The 15553-nt window shown below is 39.1% G+C and overlaps 1 protein-coding gene across 2 annotated transcripts in view; it reads right to left on the bottom strand.

The window, feature by feature from the left end:
* LOC135219189 (medium-chain specific acyl-CoA dehydrogenase, mitochondrial-like) overlaps window positions 1-15553 on the bottom strand; it is a 68135-nt gene that overhangs the window by 46646 nt on the left and 5936 nt on the right. For both annotated transcript variants that reach the window (XM_064255740.1, XM_064255739.1), the window contains exons 2-3: window positions 12957-13065; window positions 3754-3875 (exon numbers count right to left, since the gene is read on the bottom strand). In XM_064255740.1, coding sequence (XP_064111810.1) covers window positions 3754-3875; window positions 12957-13065 — 231 coding nt within the window. The remainder of the gene's footprint in view (window positions 1-3753; window positions 3876-12956; window positions 13066-15553) is intronic.

Here is a 15553-nt window from a genome sequence, read left to right as displayed (position 1 = left end):
CAAACGCTGTGGTGTTGTTGTTGTAACAATACCACAAGTATCTCAAAATCGAAACTAGTAACTCCTGGGAGGCTTGCAGGGCAGTCCCGAGTTGCAGTTCAATTAAGAAGATACTATTCATCTCGGTCACAACCCGTAGAGTTAACTACGGTATGTGCCTACACCTCGGACAATTCAACTAATAACAGAAGCATGTCGCGAGGGCAATATACTTAGTATATTTGTAGGTTCCTATACATAGACCTCCATCCTAAATTCTCTTCCATTCGAGGAACAAGAATAAGGACTGGAAGCTGACCTCCTTCATTCTCTAATGAAGAGAGCGAAGGTGAAGTTTTCCCGAAGGAAGACCTCTATGGTGATAACAGGATACCGAAGACGATAGTTCAAGCCGAACTGGATGTTCCCACCTGTTCTTCTCTATCCCGGGGTTGGCCGCCTACTGATGCGATGGACTGTCAGGTCCATCCAGGCTGAGCCCCTCCTGAGATATTCTTCCTTCAGCAGCAGTACTTCCTCGAACGCTAGAAATTCCAGGAATTCGAGCATTCGGCGAGATTCCCGATTATCGTAGTAACAATTATCTGGGATTCTCATCTTGCCCACTCTGGACCGTGGTTTCGCCCAAGTGTTTGCAGATCGTAGAAGGCCACAACACTCGGAGAGTGCTAGGAACTCCAAAGAATTCTAAGCGCTCTGTGAAACACCCCTGAATTTTGTAAGACGATCATTGGGTGGTGGTCCTCCCGACTCCCGTAGAAATCGAGGATAGAGCAAGATCCTTCCTCAACGACGGGGACTTAGGTCTGGTAGGACCCGAAGGTCCCTCCAGGAACACAGTCCCCGACATGGAATCCTACGGAGAACGCTCTGCAGGATCCCTTCCCTTCCCGTCGCAGCCATAGGGAGAGAGGGAATGAGGGAGGAAGATTGGACACTCGTTCACCTTCCCAGCGGAACTAGCAGTCAGAGAAGCGAGTACGGGCAGCCATCACCGTGCGGTGATGGCCGCTCAGTCTAGGAAAACGTTACTGTCTGGAGAAAACGTTTTCCCGAGGAGGGTTACGAACTTGTACTGTAGGCTAAACGTATGCCGCCACCATGACCATCGTCTGGGTGGGGCTGAGCGAGCACCTGACAGGAGAGAGCCGATACCGTCCTCCGACGCGTCCCAGTCCTCATCGAGGTCGAAACCTCTCAAGAGGACCGAAGGGGGAGCCCACCCCAGTCTCTGCGTACGTGGTCCATCGGGACTGTCACGTGAACAGCGGTGATGGTCACTCCGGGAGTCTGGGAAGCGTCATCATCCTCGCCAGACCCCTACGATCTCCTCCAACCACTTGAGCAAGGATCTGTTGGTCCCAAGACCAAACCAGGCTCCAGGCCGGACCGTAAGAAGTGCATTCATCACGTTCACTCCTGTTCATCTTGTTCCTTCCGGTGTAGCCTGAGGAGGTTGAAGGGACAGGTGAGGGAGACCTGATGCTTCTACCCTGCCTACTAGCAGAACCAGTAGCCTGGGAGGACTGCAGGCGATCACCAACCCACGGTGGCGATCGAGCTGCAGGTCTGGACCAGCGGTCTTCTTGCGGAGAAGCGCTGGACCAAGGAACAGCGAGTGCTCCTCCCCTGCCTACCAACAGAACCGGTAGGCTGGGGCTTGCGGAGAAGCGCTCGACCAAGGACAGAGCTTCGGTCTCTTGCGTCAGGAGAGCTGCTCCGAGTGCTCCTCCCCTGCCTACCAGCCGAACCGGTAGGCTGGGAGGGCTGCAGGCGATCACCAACCACAGTGGCAGTCGAGCTGCAGGTCTAGACCGGCAGTCGAGCTGCAGGTCTAGACCAGCAGTCTCCCTGCGGAGAAGTGCTGGACCGAGGACGGTAGCATCGGTCACGTGCGTCAGGGGAGCTGCTACCAGTCGTGCAAGCCGTCCGGTCCCGGTGAAAGCGATGATCGGGTGACTGTTAAGTGTCCACTAACGGGGTGATAGCGAGCACCGTCCTCTCGACGCGCCCAGGCCAGGCTGGACCAGGTCCAGGCGAGGCTGAACCAGGTCCAGGCGAGGCTGGACCCGGTGGCCAGGGGGGGAGGGGGGAGCTTCTTCCCCGCCTCGTTACGTGAACGGTCTGGTGAGAACGTCACGTCAACCCTGGGAACTGGCCTGGCGGGAGTCGCCTGAGTGACTGCCACCAATCTTCCGCTCAGTGCCTGGCGGCAAGCAAGCTCGACTGCCTGGACCCTGGCTGCACGGTCACCCGCGGGTGACCGTACACTCGGTACCTCTCGCGAACGAGCAGCTGAGATGGTCCCTGGCGCCGAGGCAGAACCTCTGGCACCAGGAGAGAAGGTACCGGTGTTAGCCAGTACCCCTCCAGTCCCCGTCTTCTTCTTCCTTGCAAAGGAAAGACCGTCCCCGTTCCCGAAGGAACAGGAGGACCAGCGGAAGCCCCAACTGTCCCACCGGAGTGGGCCAGAGACTTCTTAGGGGGGAGGAGGCTACCTTCTTCTTCTTCGACTGGGGGGCCTCAGAAGTCGAAGGGGACGAGGCGGCAGACGATGATGACGACACCTTCCTCTTCTTCCTGGACTTCCTCTTCGCCAGTTCCCTCAGGACAACCCACAGGTCCTCCATCCAGGATGGAGTTGGGGCAGTTGCGGTAGAAACACGGCCCAACTGCACCTGTCCGGATGGACCTGCGGGAGCAGCAGTGGAGAGAACGCTTCCTCGAGGAGGGTTACGAAACTCTTACCTGGCACGTGAAGCGTCTGCCATCCCCGAGACTGGTCGGTCGCGTTCGGTTGTCTGGGTGGGGCTGAGCGTGCACCTGACAGGAGACAGCCGATACCATCCTCCGACTCTTCCAAGTACTCGTTGAGGCCGAAACCTCTCTGAAAGAAAGAAATTAATTAAAAGGGGGCTGGATGGCCCGCCTCCACCAGTCTCTGCGTGCATGGACCCGCAGGAACGTCACGTCAACCCTGGGTACCGGACAATCGCTGCGAAAGCGATCGCTGGTCTGGCGAGTCACCCAAGTGACTCCTACCATCTTCCACTCCGTGCCTGGGTCCTGACACGGTGAGCGTACTCAGCAGTCTGGACCTTGGCTGCACGGTCACCTACTCGGTAGCGCTTGCAAGCGGGAGAGGAGATACCAGCGGTGGCCGGCACCTCCATGATCCCCGTCTGCTTCCTCCCTGAGGAAGGAGAGACGGACCCCATTCCTGGAGGAACGGGAGGACCAGCGGAAGACCCACCTGTCTCACTGGAGTGAGACAGACCCTTAGAAGTCCCGTGACGAGACTTCTTAGGGGGGGAGACCACCTTCTCTTTTACAGCAAAGCCTTAAAAGTGGAAGGGGAGGGGGCATGAAGATATGATGATCTCGAAGAGGAGGAGGATGACACTTTACGAGCTCTCTTCTTCTTCGGTTCCTCCGAATTCTGCCAGACTTCTACCATCAGGAGTAGATAAACCTCACAGGATTCTGAGTCTTCGCTACGAAGTTCGGGACGAAATCGAGCGTCACGGATCCCCATCCCCTGGAATGCTTGACGCCGAAGAAAAGACCATGAAGTTCCCCTACTCTCTTCGAAAGCTTACGACCGGTTCCAGCTGGCGCTGATTACATTCCATATGTTAAAGGACCGAGGGTTTGTATTACGTGTCGGAAGAAACAGCTTTTCACAAAGTATAACCATATAGAAGACAAAGGCATGAATTCTCGCAGGAACAAACTGAAAGAAGGCTAGCTCACCTGCTTGACAATCTCCCATGGGTACTCCATAGTTTTGTCATATTCAGAAGCTTTTGGTACAATCTCTTCCCTGCAAAATTTGCGAGCCAAGAGCTGAATTTCTTTCTGTTCTGGAGTTAAATCTGAAATAGCAAAATTTGTATCATAATTTTTTAAAGTAAATTGTATCTATCTTAACTATACAAACCTGAGGTCCTTTACATTAGGAATTACTTTAAGCAGAGCTGGAAACAGCCATTGAACTTTCAAACAAGGTGGTTAGGTAGTTAACTACCAGTCGGCAGGCAGGAAGCCCACCTGCCCAGATGTACACATTCCATGAAGTAAGCATGACATGTAATGTAAAGGGCATCAGGTTTGTATAGTTAGGAAAAATAAAATTTAAATCCTTAAAAAAACTGCAATTTCTTCCTACACAACATACAACCCATCTGTCCTTTACATTTGGATGACTCACTGGTTAGAGGGAGGAACCTATGTGAGTCTCTATGAAATGATTAGAGTTCACCATACCTGAGACTCTCTTCCTGGAAGAAAAGCAAGGAAGAGAACCTTTCCTTTGATGGAATGATTGGAATACAGGAACTGTGAGATCAGACGTCAGACTTCAGGGCCATTTTTTATTGAGGGAGATAAACATAACCTCAACAAAAATAGGTTAGGATAAACCTTGAGTGTCGGAGACAATAAGGTAAATCCAAGTATACTGGGTTTGACTTATGTCAGGGCCTCCTTCATCCCCTTGCCAGAGGAAGAAGTAGGATTGCTTCTATAAATCTAGGAAAAGGAAAAATAGAATGGGTGCTCTATGAATAACTTCCCTGCATCAACTGCCAGAGGCGGCATGTAACACCTCAAATTCGTTCTCTACTTGAAGGAAGAGACGAAGGATGAGAAAGGAGATGGACAGGCCAGTCACTCCTGCAGTCATTCTCACATCCACAACTGAACATCTTAGGCAAGATACAACCCTGTCCCATTAATGGAGTCAGGCAAGCCACACAACTTGTTGAGGAGCCACCACAGGACCCAAGGAAAAGGTGTCCAAGGACTTGTGGGCAATGTCCCAAAGGTAGAAATATGTGAAGGTGGTCTGACGCTATGGAGGAGTATTGAGTTCCATTTGACAACGTCTGTGTGTGAGAGAGAGAGAGAGAGAGAGGGTGTAATTGCTGTATGGATCGTTAACGATTGGATTAGCTGTTGGAGAGTTCTGGGTTGTCTGCTGGTGCTGTTAGAGATCGGAGTTCTGTGTTCTGAGTGAGTCTTTTTAGTCAGTCTTTGGTGAGAGCTGGTGACAGTTAGTAGCGTCGGGAGCAGTTATTTGAAGGCACTGGAAGTCAGTTGAGTTTTGTGTGTTATTGATTTTGTTGTGAGTTTGGTGTTGTTGCTTTGGAGTGGTTGTGCCTATATTGTTGGATTTGTTGTGGTTTTGAGTTCCTGAGGGTTGTATGTGATTCTTGTGGTTGAGGGTTGTTGATGTTGGGGGCTGTTGTGGTTCTTGGTGTGGTGTGAATTGTTGAGGGTTGTTGTTGCTGGGGGCTGTTGTGATTCCTTGAGGTTGTTAGTGGGTGTTTGTGTTGCCTTTTTGTGTTGTTTGTTTTTTTGTGTTGTTGGTGATTGGTTGTGTAGTAGTCTTGGGTTGTGATTGTGTTCCTTTTTTGTTGTTGTGTTGTTGAGTTGTGGCTGTGTTCTTTGGTTGTTGTTGTGGTCCTTGATTGTTGTGTTGATGAGTTATGGTTGTGTTCCTTGGTTGCAGCACAGGATAGCCCGGAGTATCTGGAGTGGTTGGTAAGTACATGTGTTTTTTTTTTTTTTTTTTTTTTTTTTGTAGGTATAGGTCAATTGTTCTGCATGTATGCTATAGTGTAAAGAGGAAAGTGTGACTGGGGTGAGTTGGGCAGATGGAGTGATTAGGTTTATGTGGGAGGGATTTAGCCAGCTTTTTTTTTTAGCTTGTGATCCCGCCACATTATTTTTTGGCGCCTGAACAGGGACTGTTGGTGCGGCAGCTGCAGGACGATTGGGGTAGTGAGTTGTGAGAGAAAGTGAGGATGGAAGGGTTGAAGGAGATAGAGGGGCTGAAGGACGGGTTACGGTTGGCGAGGGAAGCTAAGGAAAGGTTGGAAGTGGAGAATGAGAGGTTGAGGGTGGAGTGTGAGGAGCTGAAGAGCGAGTTAGAGGAAATGAGAGGAATGCTAAGGAGTGCGAAAGTGGAAATGAAAGAAGAGGTGAAAGGAGCGGAAGAGAGAATGGTTGAAAAAATGGACGAAAAATTTGGGGTAATGATGAATGCAGTACAAGAGGTGATGCAGGAAATGATGAAGGGATTCATGGGAGAGGGAGCTGTAGGAGGCAGGCCTACTGAGTCTTCTGATGGGCCAGGAGTGGCAAAGAAAGTGAAAGAGCGAGTGGATGAGAGCACGAGTGATGAAGGTGATTTGGTTGTGATAGGTAAGGGAAAGAAGGGGAAGACACAGGATAAGGATAAACCTGAGGACAAGAATAAGAAAGGGGCCGAGGAAGAGAAGACTAAGGGAAAGAAGGTTAGTAAGGGTGACGGACAGGATGACTAGGACTGAATACATCGGGGAAAGGGCTGAGAGTGATTTAGATAGTGGTGAGTGGAAACAGGTTGGTAGAAAGAAGGGTAAGAGGAGGGTAGTCAAGAGTATGGATGCGAGTGTGGAAGTTGACTCGCTGTATTCAGAAGAGGGAAAGAGGGGTCAGAATGGAAGTAGAGAAAGTGAGAGTGAGAGTGAGCAGGAAGTACAAGAGGCTGTGTACATGAGAGAGGTACCCCGATGTCCACAATACGAGGAATATGGGAGTAGGGAGATAGGGGACTTTTTTAAGGAATATGACAGGTATTGTGAGGCAAAGTATGGTGATAACAAGTAGAGTCGACAGCAGTCTGTTGAAGGATTGGAAGTCGTTTAAGTTGTGTTTTGTTGTGTTGTTGGGTTGTGGGCTGTGGTCTTTGTTGTGGTTGGTATCTCTGTGACCTCGACCGGCAGACAGCACAGCATAGCCTGAGTATCTGGAGTTGGGTAAGTACATGTGTTTTGAGAGTTTTTTGTTTTCGTGTTTGTGTTTTTTTGTTTCTGTGTGTAGGTAGGTCAATTGTCCTGCATATTCTGTAGTGTGAAGAAGAAAGTGTGACTGAGGGTGAGTTGGACAGCTGGAGTGATTAGGTTTATGTGGGGAGGGGGGGGGGGGGGAATTTTTGCCGAGATTGTTTTTTTTAGCTTGTGATCCCACCACATTATTTTTTGGCAGGATCACAAGCTAAAAAAAACAAGCTGGCTAAATCCCTCCCACAGCACGACCACACACCTTCTTTCAGCACCTGAAGAACTGGCAGGTTCTTCTGGAACCAAGGGTTGGAGCAATGCCCCTGACTTTGTGAGCTCTTGGCCAGAAAGTAATGGTGTTGTCTTTGCAAGCAACAGAGTACGCTCTCCTAAGTCAGAAGGAAATGGTGTTCTTGGACACTTCTTTTTTAGACAAGCAAGTGCTAACGAAGAGTCATCAAAACTCATGCCGGAGACATTGATTCCCCTTAAGATAGCACCACAGCTCTCTAATGGGACAAAGTAGCATCTCGTCTGGGCTGTTACCTACAAAGTTCTCTAGGGAGGAGATGGTGAAGGACTTGAACCTGCTGTCAGGGACCACTGGATTCTGGGACGAAGTCAAGCATAACTGAACTGGGATGGTGAGAGTCTCTCCATCACTAGTTTGGGATGATCATGATTCCTAAGAAACATGAACACTTGGAGCACGTGCCCGACACAGAACCAGTCTAGAGTCAGGACCCCTAAAACTGGTGACGGGAGCATAAACCGAAGTCTGTGCACCTAAAGCTCCCGAAACACAAAACTTAGGGGCAAACAAATCAGTTCCCAAGCCTGCAGGCTGGGAAGAGCTGGCGTGAGATCCCACTGCCTCCTCAGAAGGAGGCAGCCCCTCATAAGTCCTAAAGGAGGACTTAAGGGGGGGGCGGGGGGGGGGGGGGGGTTAAGGGGGGGGGGGGGGGGGGGGGGGGGAAGAAGCAGTCTTTCTATTCTTCAGCTGAAGGGAGCCTAACCAGTTTCCTGGGATCTCCTCAAGCCTCAGAAGAAGAAGGGAAGGGCAGCAGGAGACAGAGTCAAAGATAAAGCTGAAGAAGACGTCATCTTCCACAGGGCTTCTTCCTTAACCCTTAAAGGAAGGGGTAAAAATTCAAAATGATGCACATCAGGCCAGGAAAACTTACAGGTCAGCCAATTTAAGGAAAAAACACATTAATGGAAAGAGGAAGTGTAAGATGCATTTTTTAAAATTTTCCCCACCTTCTATAAGAAGTTAGAAATGACTACATATTTACAACCCCTTGTGGGACGTCTTTTACACAACAAGTGTAAACTTTACCAAGTTATACATGTTTTTTTCCGATAAATAATTTTATAACATTTTGTAAAATTATAATACAGCTTACACATTATCAAAACAAGTTAGAAATAAAATCAGTAACAAATTCTAAGCATATTAGCTGTAAAATATTTACGTAAATTTACCAAGAACAAAGTCGCAGTAACTTTTTTTTATTTATACATGTCTATTCTATAACTGACACTATCATAAAAAAATAAGAGCTAAAACCAACAGCAAACCCTGGGTATATTTATGAGTAAATTTATAAAAAGATGTCATGTGAGACAGACAGGCAGTACATGGCCCCTTCAAGTCCAGATCACAACTAACTCTCTCATGGGCTGCCCTTCTTGATTTTAGCCAGTCTAAAAGTTCCCATTAGTGAATTTATGGGCTATGGAAGTAATGGCATCTCTTTCCCATCCAATTCCCCCAAATCGATGGCACTTAATATTGTTACTCAACATGATTAACTCTATCGTCCACCCTAAAGCTGTTATTACTACTTATGTGAGCATGTCCGTCCATTTAGGGTTAATTTTCTCCCCAACATCTTGTACAGGAGGGTTACAGGAATGTCAATATCAGCAACAGGAGACATCAGGGCAGCTGGGGCAGAGGCACAGCAGGAGCTGCCCAGTGACTGGTTGCCAGGGCAACAGGAGCAAATGAGACAGAACACTCACCACGAGCAGGGGCCACAGGGACAACAAGAGGCAGTGCCAACAAAAGAGAGCAGTAAGTCAACAATGTCGGGGGCACAGTCGGAAATTGTAGACACAGATGCAGACCTATGTCCTTGCAAATAAAGCAGTGAAATATGCAGCCACCTACTGCTGCACCATACAATGCTCACTGTCAACCTAAAAATAAAGCAAAGATGATTATTAAAAGAAGACTCCCTCCTCTCAGGGGGACTACCCTACGAAATAAAAAGGCCCCTGTGAAGGGGTCACCCACTGCTGCCACCCCACCCCCCCGAGCAATCTCTTCCCAGCAAATGAGCGAAGAGGGCAAGGGACATCCTCCAAAGTTTCCTCCCAGCAAACTCGTCCACAGTACAGGTGGTGAAGAGCAACACTCAACACTAGACACCTAAGGGGAACAGGCATGCCTTTGTACAAGCAAAGAGCATTAGGCCCTATGAGAGGGGAGTGAACTTGTTACTGACCTGGCTACCGACCCCAAGCCACACACGGAGAATGATGGCCACACATGGCTATCACAAATCGTAGGTTTGTATATCAATAAATATCAAACACACAAAGTCTACACAAACACAAAAATATCCCACCAGGAAAAAAAAAAAAAAAGCTCAACAACAGTCAAGCAATGATGGACAAAAAATAAAAGAAAAAGAAAACTGGAATGTTTACATCTAGGCAGGAGGATATTTCCACCTACTGGAAGGTACTTGCTGCCTAACAACCTTGTTCAAGAGTTAAGCGGCCGATATCTGCCAGCATTTTAGCTAAGGAAATCCCCACATATTGATATTAACAGTATAGATATCGAACTAAATATATCACTTGGTTTAGAGTTCAGCTCATACCACTCCAGTGCAACCACTAAGTGCGTAACACTTATCATTAAATCCTACAAAAATGTATATAAATATGAGCTGCATAAAGAAAATATTAAGTGGAAAAACAAGGATAACAAGGAAGGACAAGAATTTATTATTAATTATTTCAAAAAATAGATTAACCCTTAAACGCCGACTGGACGTATTTTACGTCGACATTTTTTGTCTCTCGAGTGCCGACTGGACGTATTTTACGTCGACATACAAAAGTTTTTTTAAAAATTTCGCGGAAAAATACTTTTAGGCCTACCAGCCGAAAACTCTTGAATCACGCGCCTTGGGGGATGCTGGGAGTTCACGGATCAAGGTGTTGTTTTGTTTACAATCGTTACGCAGGCGCGCAAGCGCGAATTTCTTTCTTGCCGCACTAAAAAGTATCTGTGACACATCTCTGAAATTATTTCGTCACTTTGACATAATTTTTGTACCATTTTAAATTAGCCGTTACATAGAGTATTAGATATGAAAATGTGCGCATTTGTATGTAGAATACAACAAAAAAATACTCATGATTGTAGCTTTTATCAGTTTTAAGATATTTTTCATATAAATAACGATAAGTGCCAAAATTTCAACCTTCGGTCAACTTTGACTCTACCGAAATGGTCGAAAACGCAATTGTAAGCTAAAAACTCTTATATTTTAGTAATATTCAATCATTTATCTTAATTTTGCAACTAATTGGAAGTGTCTAGCACAATATTCGATTTATGGTGAATTTATGAAAAAACTTTTTCCTTACGTCCGCGCGGTAACTCTTCCGAAAATAATCATACATGCGATTGTGTAATGTTTGCACCATTTTAAATTAGCCGTTACATAAAGTTTTATATATGAAAATGTGCGCAATTTCATGCACAATACAACTAAAAACAACCCATGGTTGTAGCTTTTATCAATTTTGAAATATTTTCATATATAAAAAATGATAAGTGACAAATTTTCAACCTTCGAAATGGTCGAAAAACGCAATTGTAAGCTAAAACGCCTATATTCTAGTAATATTCAAGCATTTACCTTCATTTTGCAACAAATTGGAAGTCTCTAGCACAAATATTTCGATATGGTGAATTTATGAAAAAAAATAACATTTTCTTTACGTCCGCGCGGTAACTCTTCCGAAAAAATCATACGTGCGATTGTGGTAATGTTTGCACCATTTTAAATTAGCCGTTACATAACGTTTTATATATGAAAATGTGCGCAATTTCATGTATAATACAACAATAATAGTTGAAGGTTGTAGCTATTCTCATTTTCGAAATATTTGCATATAAATCACGATAAATAGAAAAAAAACCACGTTCGGTCAAATTTGACTCTACCGAAATGGTCGAAAAACGCAATTGTAAGATAAAACTCTTACAGTCTAGTAATATTCAGTCATTTATCTTCATCGTGAAACAAATTCGAAGTCTCTAGCACAATATTTAAATTTATGGTGAATTTTTTAAAAAAACTTTCCTTTCCTTCCCTCCGCGCGCGGATTCTCCGCCACAAATCTCCGAAATGCGTAAGTCCCATTCTCGGAATATTTGCTCCGTTTCATATTAGGCATTTCATAGAGTTTTATATATGAAAATGTGCGCAATTTCATGTAGAATAAAACGAAAAATATTTGAAAGTTGTAGCTTTTCTTATTTCCGAAATAATTGCATATAAAAAAATATATATATAAAAAATTCGACATTCGGTCAACTTTAGCTCGTCAGATATGGCCGAAAACTGCATTTGTAAGCTAATATTCTTACAGTATAGTAATATTCAATCATTTGTTTTCATTCTGAAACATATTGGAAGTCTCTAGGACAATATTTAGATTTATGGTGAATTTTTGAAAAAAATATGTGTTTACGTAAGCGCGTTACGAATTCATGCATTATTTTGTGATAATATTTTCTCTGTGTTGCTTTTATCGTTTTACAATGTGTTATATATCAAATGATCGCAATTTCGTGCACATTACAACGAAAAAAAAAGTAACTTGTTACCTTCAACCGTTTTGCGCACAGCGCGATTTGAATACAATTATATATGAAATTTCGTTTTTGCGCTATCATATATCGCATTATTTATATATGATAATGATAACTTTTTTCATTTCTGATGGTTGCATACTAAACTTCAAGCAATGACAAAAAAAGGAGCCAAAAATGAACTCTTAATCTTGAAAACTAAGCGCGCTGTGATTTTTTGAAAAAAATATTTTTTCCGCTTACGCGCTCACTTCCAAAACCCCCTCCGGCATACGGGAGTCATTTTTTTATTTACTGCTCCGGCGTTTAAGGGTTAAAATGGTGTCGGTACTTCACAAAGGAATGCTGGAATAAAAACCAACACAAAAAAGACATTATGTATGTAGTACAATATCTGGAGAACATGACAGATCAGTAACTTTAAAAGAAACTCCATGATACTAAGATCTAACTCTTCAAGCAGTAAGAAAACGAAACCATAAAAAATCAGTAATCAATATACTAATCAGAAATCAAAGCGGCTAAAAAGCCCAAAGCTACAGAATATTTTACAGAATGACATGAAAACTTCTGGAACTACCTTTAACCTGGTGAAGAAAACTGATATTGTTCAAAGACTTGAGCTAAGCTCAGGTTTCCATGAAAATCTTATCAATGAGAGCAATGTTATCATTCATACATAAAAACATAATAAAAAAAGGCATGTGCAATGGAAATACAATATATGGTACGCCTGAATGATTGAAAAAAAATGTTAACCATGAAGCAGACATAAATAAGTTAACCAAAAGGGATCAAAAGAAACTTCTGCAGACTTGCCAGCCTATCTGAGCCGCATGACTCGCTTCTTTTATTCACATTAAATGCCTTGGCACTAATACTAAAGCAATGCATTAATGAGCTATGTTAAATTAACAGCGCGATTCAACAATTAATTTAAAAAAAGGAAAAATAAAAAAAAAAACCTGTGAAAGCTTGTACCACAGTTTGTACTACATAAAAATCTATGTAAAATTACACAATAAAACATTCCTAAATATCATACCAAGCTTACACACACTTCCCAGGTATTTATAGATTAGATAATACACTAGGATATGTCTGACACTACACTTATGTCTGAGACAACAAAAATATTCCCGAATACTTCTCATGTGCAAAAATATGGGAGTTCTTAACTAAGAATAAATATGGCAATAGTATATGGGTCCTCTAATCCCACTTACCAAAACAAACACCTCCACCACTGTATGAATCAGAAGAAACGGCAGGGTCAGTAGCAGTGCTTCGCCATCTTGCAGCAGCTGCACGGATCAAGGTTCCACTCTGAGGCAACTAAAATATTGAAATAAAAATCGAACATTAATCAAAATCCTATTTAAATTGCTATAGGTAATTAAGCATTTCTACGCCTAATGCAATGCATACAAGCAATGAGCTTCAATATGTCAAGCTTTAATTACCTTCATACCGTGCTTTGCTCTCGTCATAGTACATTTTACTATATATATATATATATATATATATATATATATATATATATATATATATGTATGTATGTATGTATATGTATGTATGTATGTATGTAGTATGTATGGATGTATGTATGTTATGTATGGATGGATGTATAGATATATATATTATATATGTATGTAATATATATATTAATATTTATATATATATATTAATATATAATTATTAATAATATATATGTTATAATATATATATAGATAATATATATATATTATATATAATATATAATATAATAGATATATGTATATTATATTATATATGTATAATAATATATATATAATGTATATATAATGTTATATTATATATATGTATATATAATATATATTATTATATATATATATATATATATAGAATAATATATTATTATATATATATTATATGTATATATATATATATATATATATATATATATATATATAATATATATCAATATAATAATAATTTATAGATATTGTTATATATATAATTATATTATATATATATAGAATGGGGTTAATTTTTATAAAAAAAATTAAGATATGTATATATATATATGTAATATATATATATATAATATGGTATATATATATATGTATAGATATTATATATGATATATTAATAATATATATGCTATAGATATATATGTATATATATATATATGTATATATATATATATTATATATATATATTATATATTATATATAGATATATATAGATAGATATATATATAATTATAGGGTGATAATAGATATTTGTATATATATATATATATATATAGATTATCTCTATTATATATATATATATATATATATATATATATGTATCTATATATTATATGTATATGTATATATATATTATCTTATATATAATGTATATATATATATATGTCTATATATATATTATGTATATATATATATATATATATATGATAATGTATATAATATATATATATATATTATCTATGTATTATAGATCTATTATATAATGTAATATATATATATTATATATAATATAGGAATTATATTATATATATTGTAATATAAATAATATGTAGATTAATATATTGTATTATATATATATAATGTATATTATATATAATTGTATATATATATATATTATATGTATAAATATATATATGTATATATATATATATGTTATATAATTATATATATTATATATATATACATGTATTATTATATTATCGGTATATATATATATATATATGATTATATAAGTATATTATATATATAATATATATATATATATATATAATATGTATTATAATAGTATATATATATATTAATAATATTATATATATCTATATATATGTAGATATTTATATATAGATATATATATATATATATATAGATATAATATATGATATTATATATATCTCTATATATATATTAATATATATATATATATAATATAGAGGATCTATATATATATATATGTAGATATATAATATATGTTATATATATAGATATATATATATATATATAATATAATTATATAATTAGATCGGGTATATATATTCTATATTATATATATATATTATATTATATATATATGTATATATATATATTATTTAGGATATATATATATATAATTATATATATTATATGTATATATTATATATATAATATATAGTATATATATATATATATATATATATATATATGTATATATTATATATATATGTCTATATATAGGTATATATATATTATATATAATATATATATATGGATATTATTAGATTATATATATGTTATATATAAGATATATATTATATATATGTATATATATTCTATATAATATATATAGATATAGGTTATATATATATAATATATATTATATAATATATATATATATATTATATATATATGTATATAGGATATATATATATGTATGTATATATATATATAATGTTATTAGTATTATATATATGTATATAGAGATATATAGATATATATATATATATATATAAGATGTAATATATAATAGATTATATATTATATTATATATAGACTTATATATATTGGGTATATCTAATATTATATATATATATATATATAATATAATATATTTATATATGTAGATTATATATATATATTATGATATAATATATATGTAATATATATATATCATTATATATATATATATATATAGAAGATATAGATTATATATAAGATGATATAGATATATATATATATATATGTATATATATATATATAGTAGTATATAATATATATAATGATATAGAGATATATAATATATATATATATATATAGATAGATATTATATAGATATA

This window comes from Macrobrachium nipponense, chromosome 1, assembly GCF_015104395.2.
Source record: "Macrobrachium nipponense isolate FS-2020 chromosome 1, ASM1510439v2, whole genome shotgun sequence".
NCBI classification, from domain to species: Eukaryota; Metazoa; Arthropoda; class Malacostraca; order Decapoda; family Palaemonidae; genus Macrobrachium; species Macrobrachium nipponense.
The sequence above is the reverse complement of the archived record's forward strand: the minus strand, read 5'-3'. Positions and strand labels throughout refer to the sequence as shown.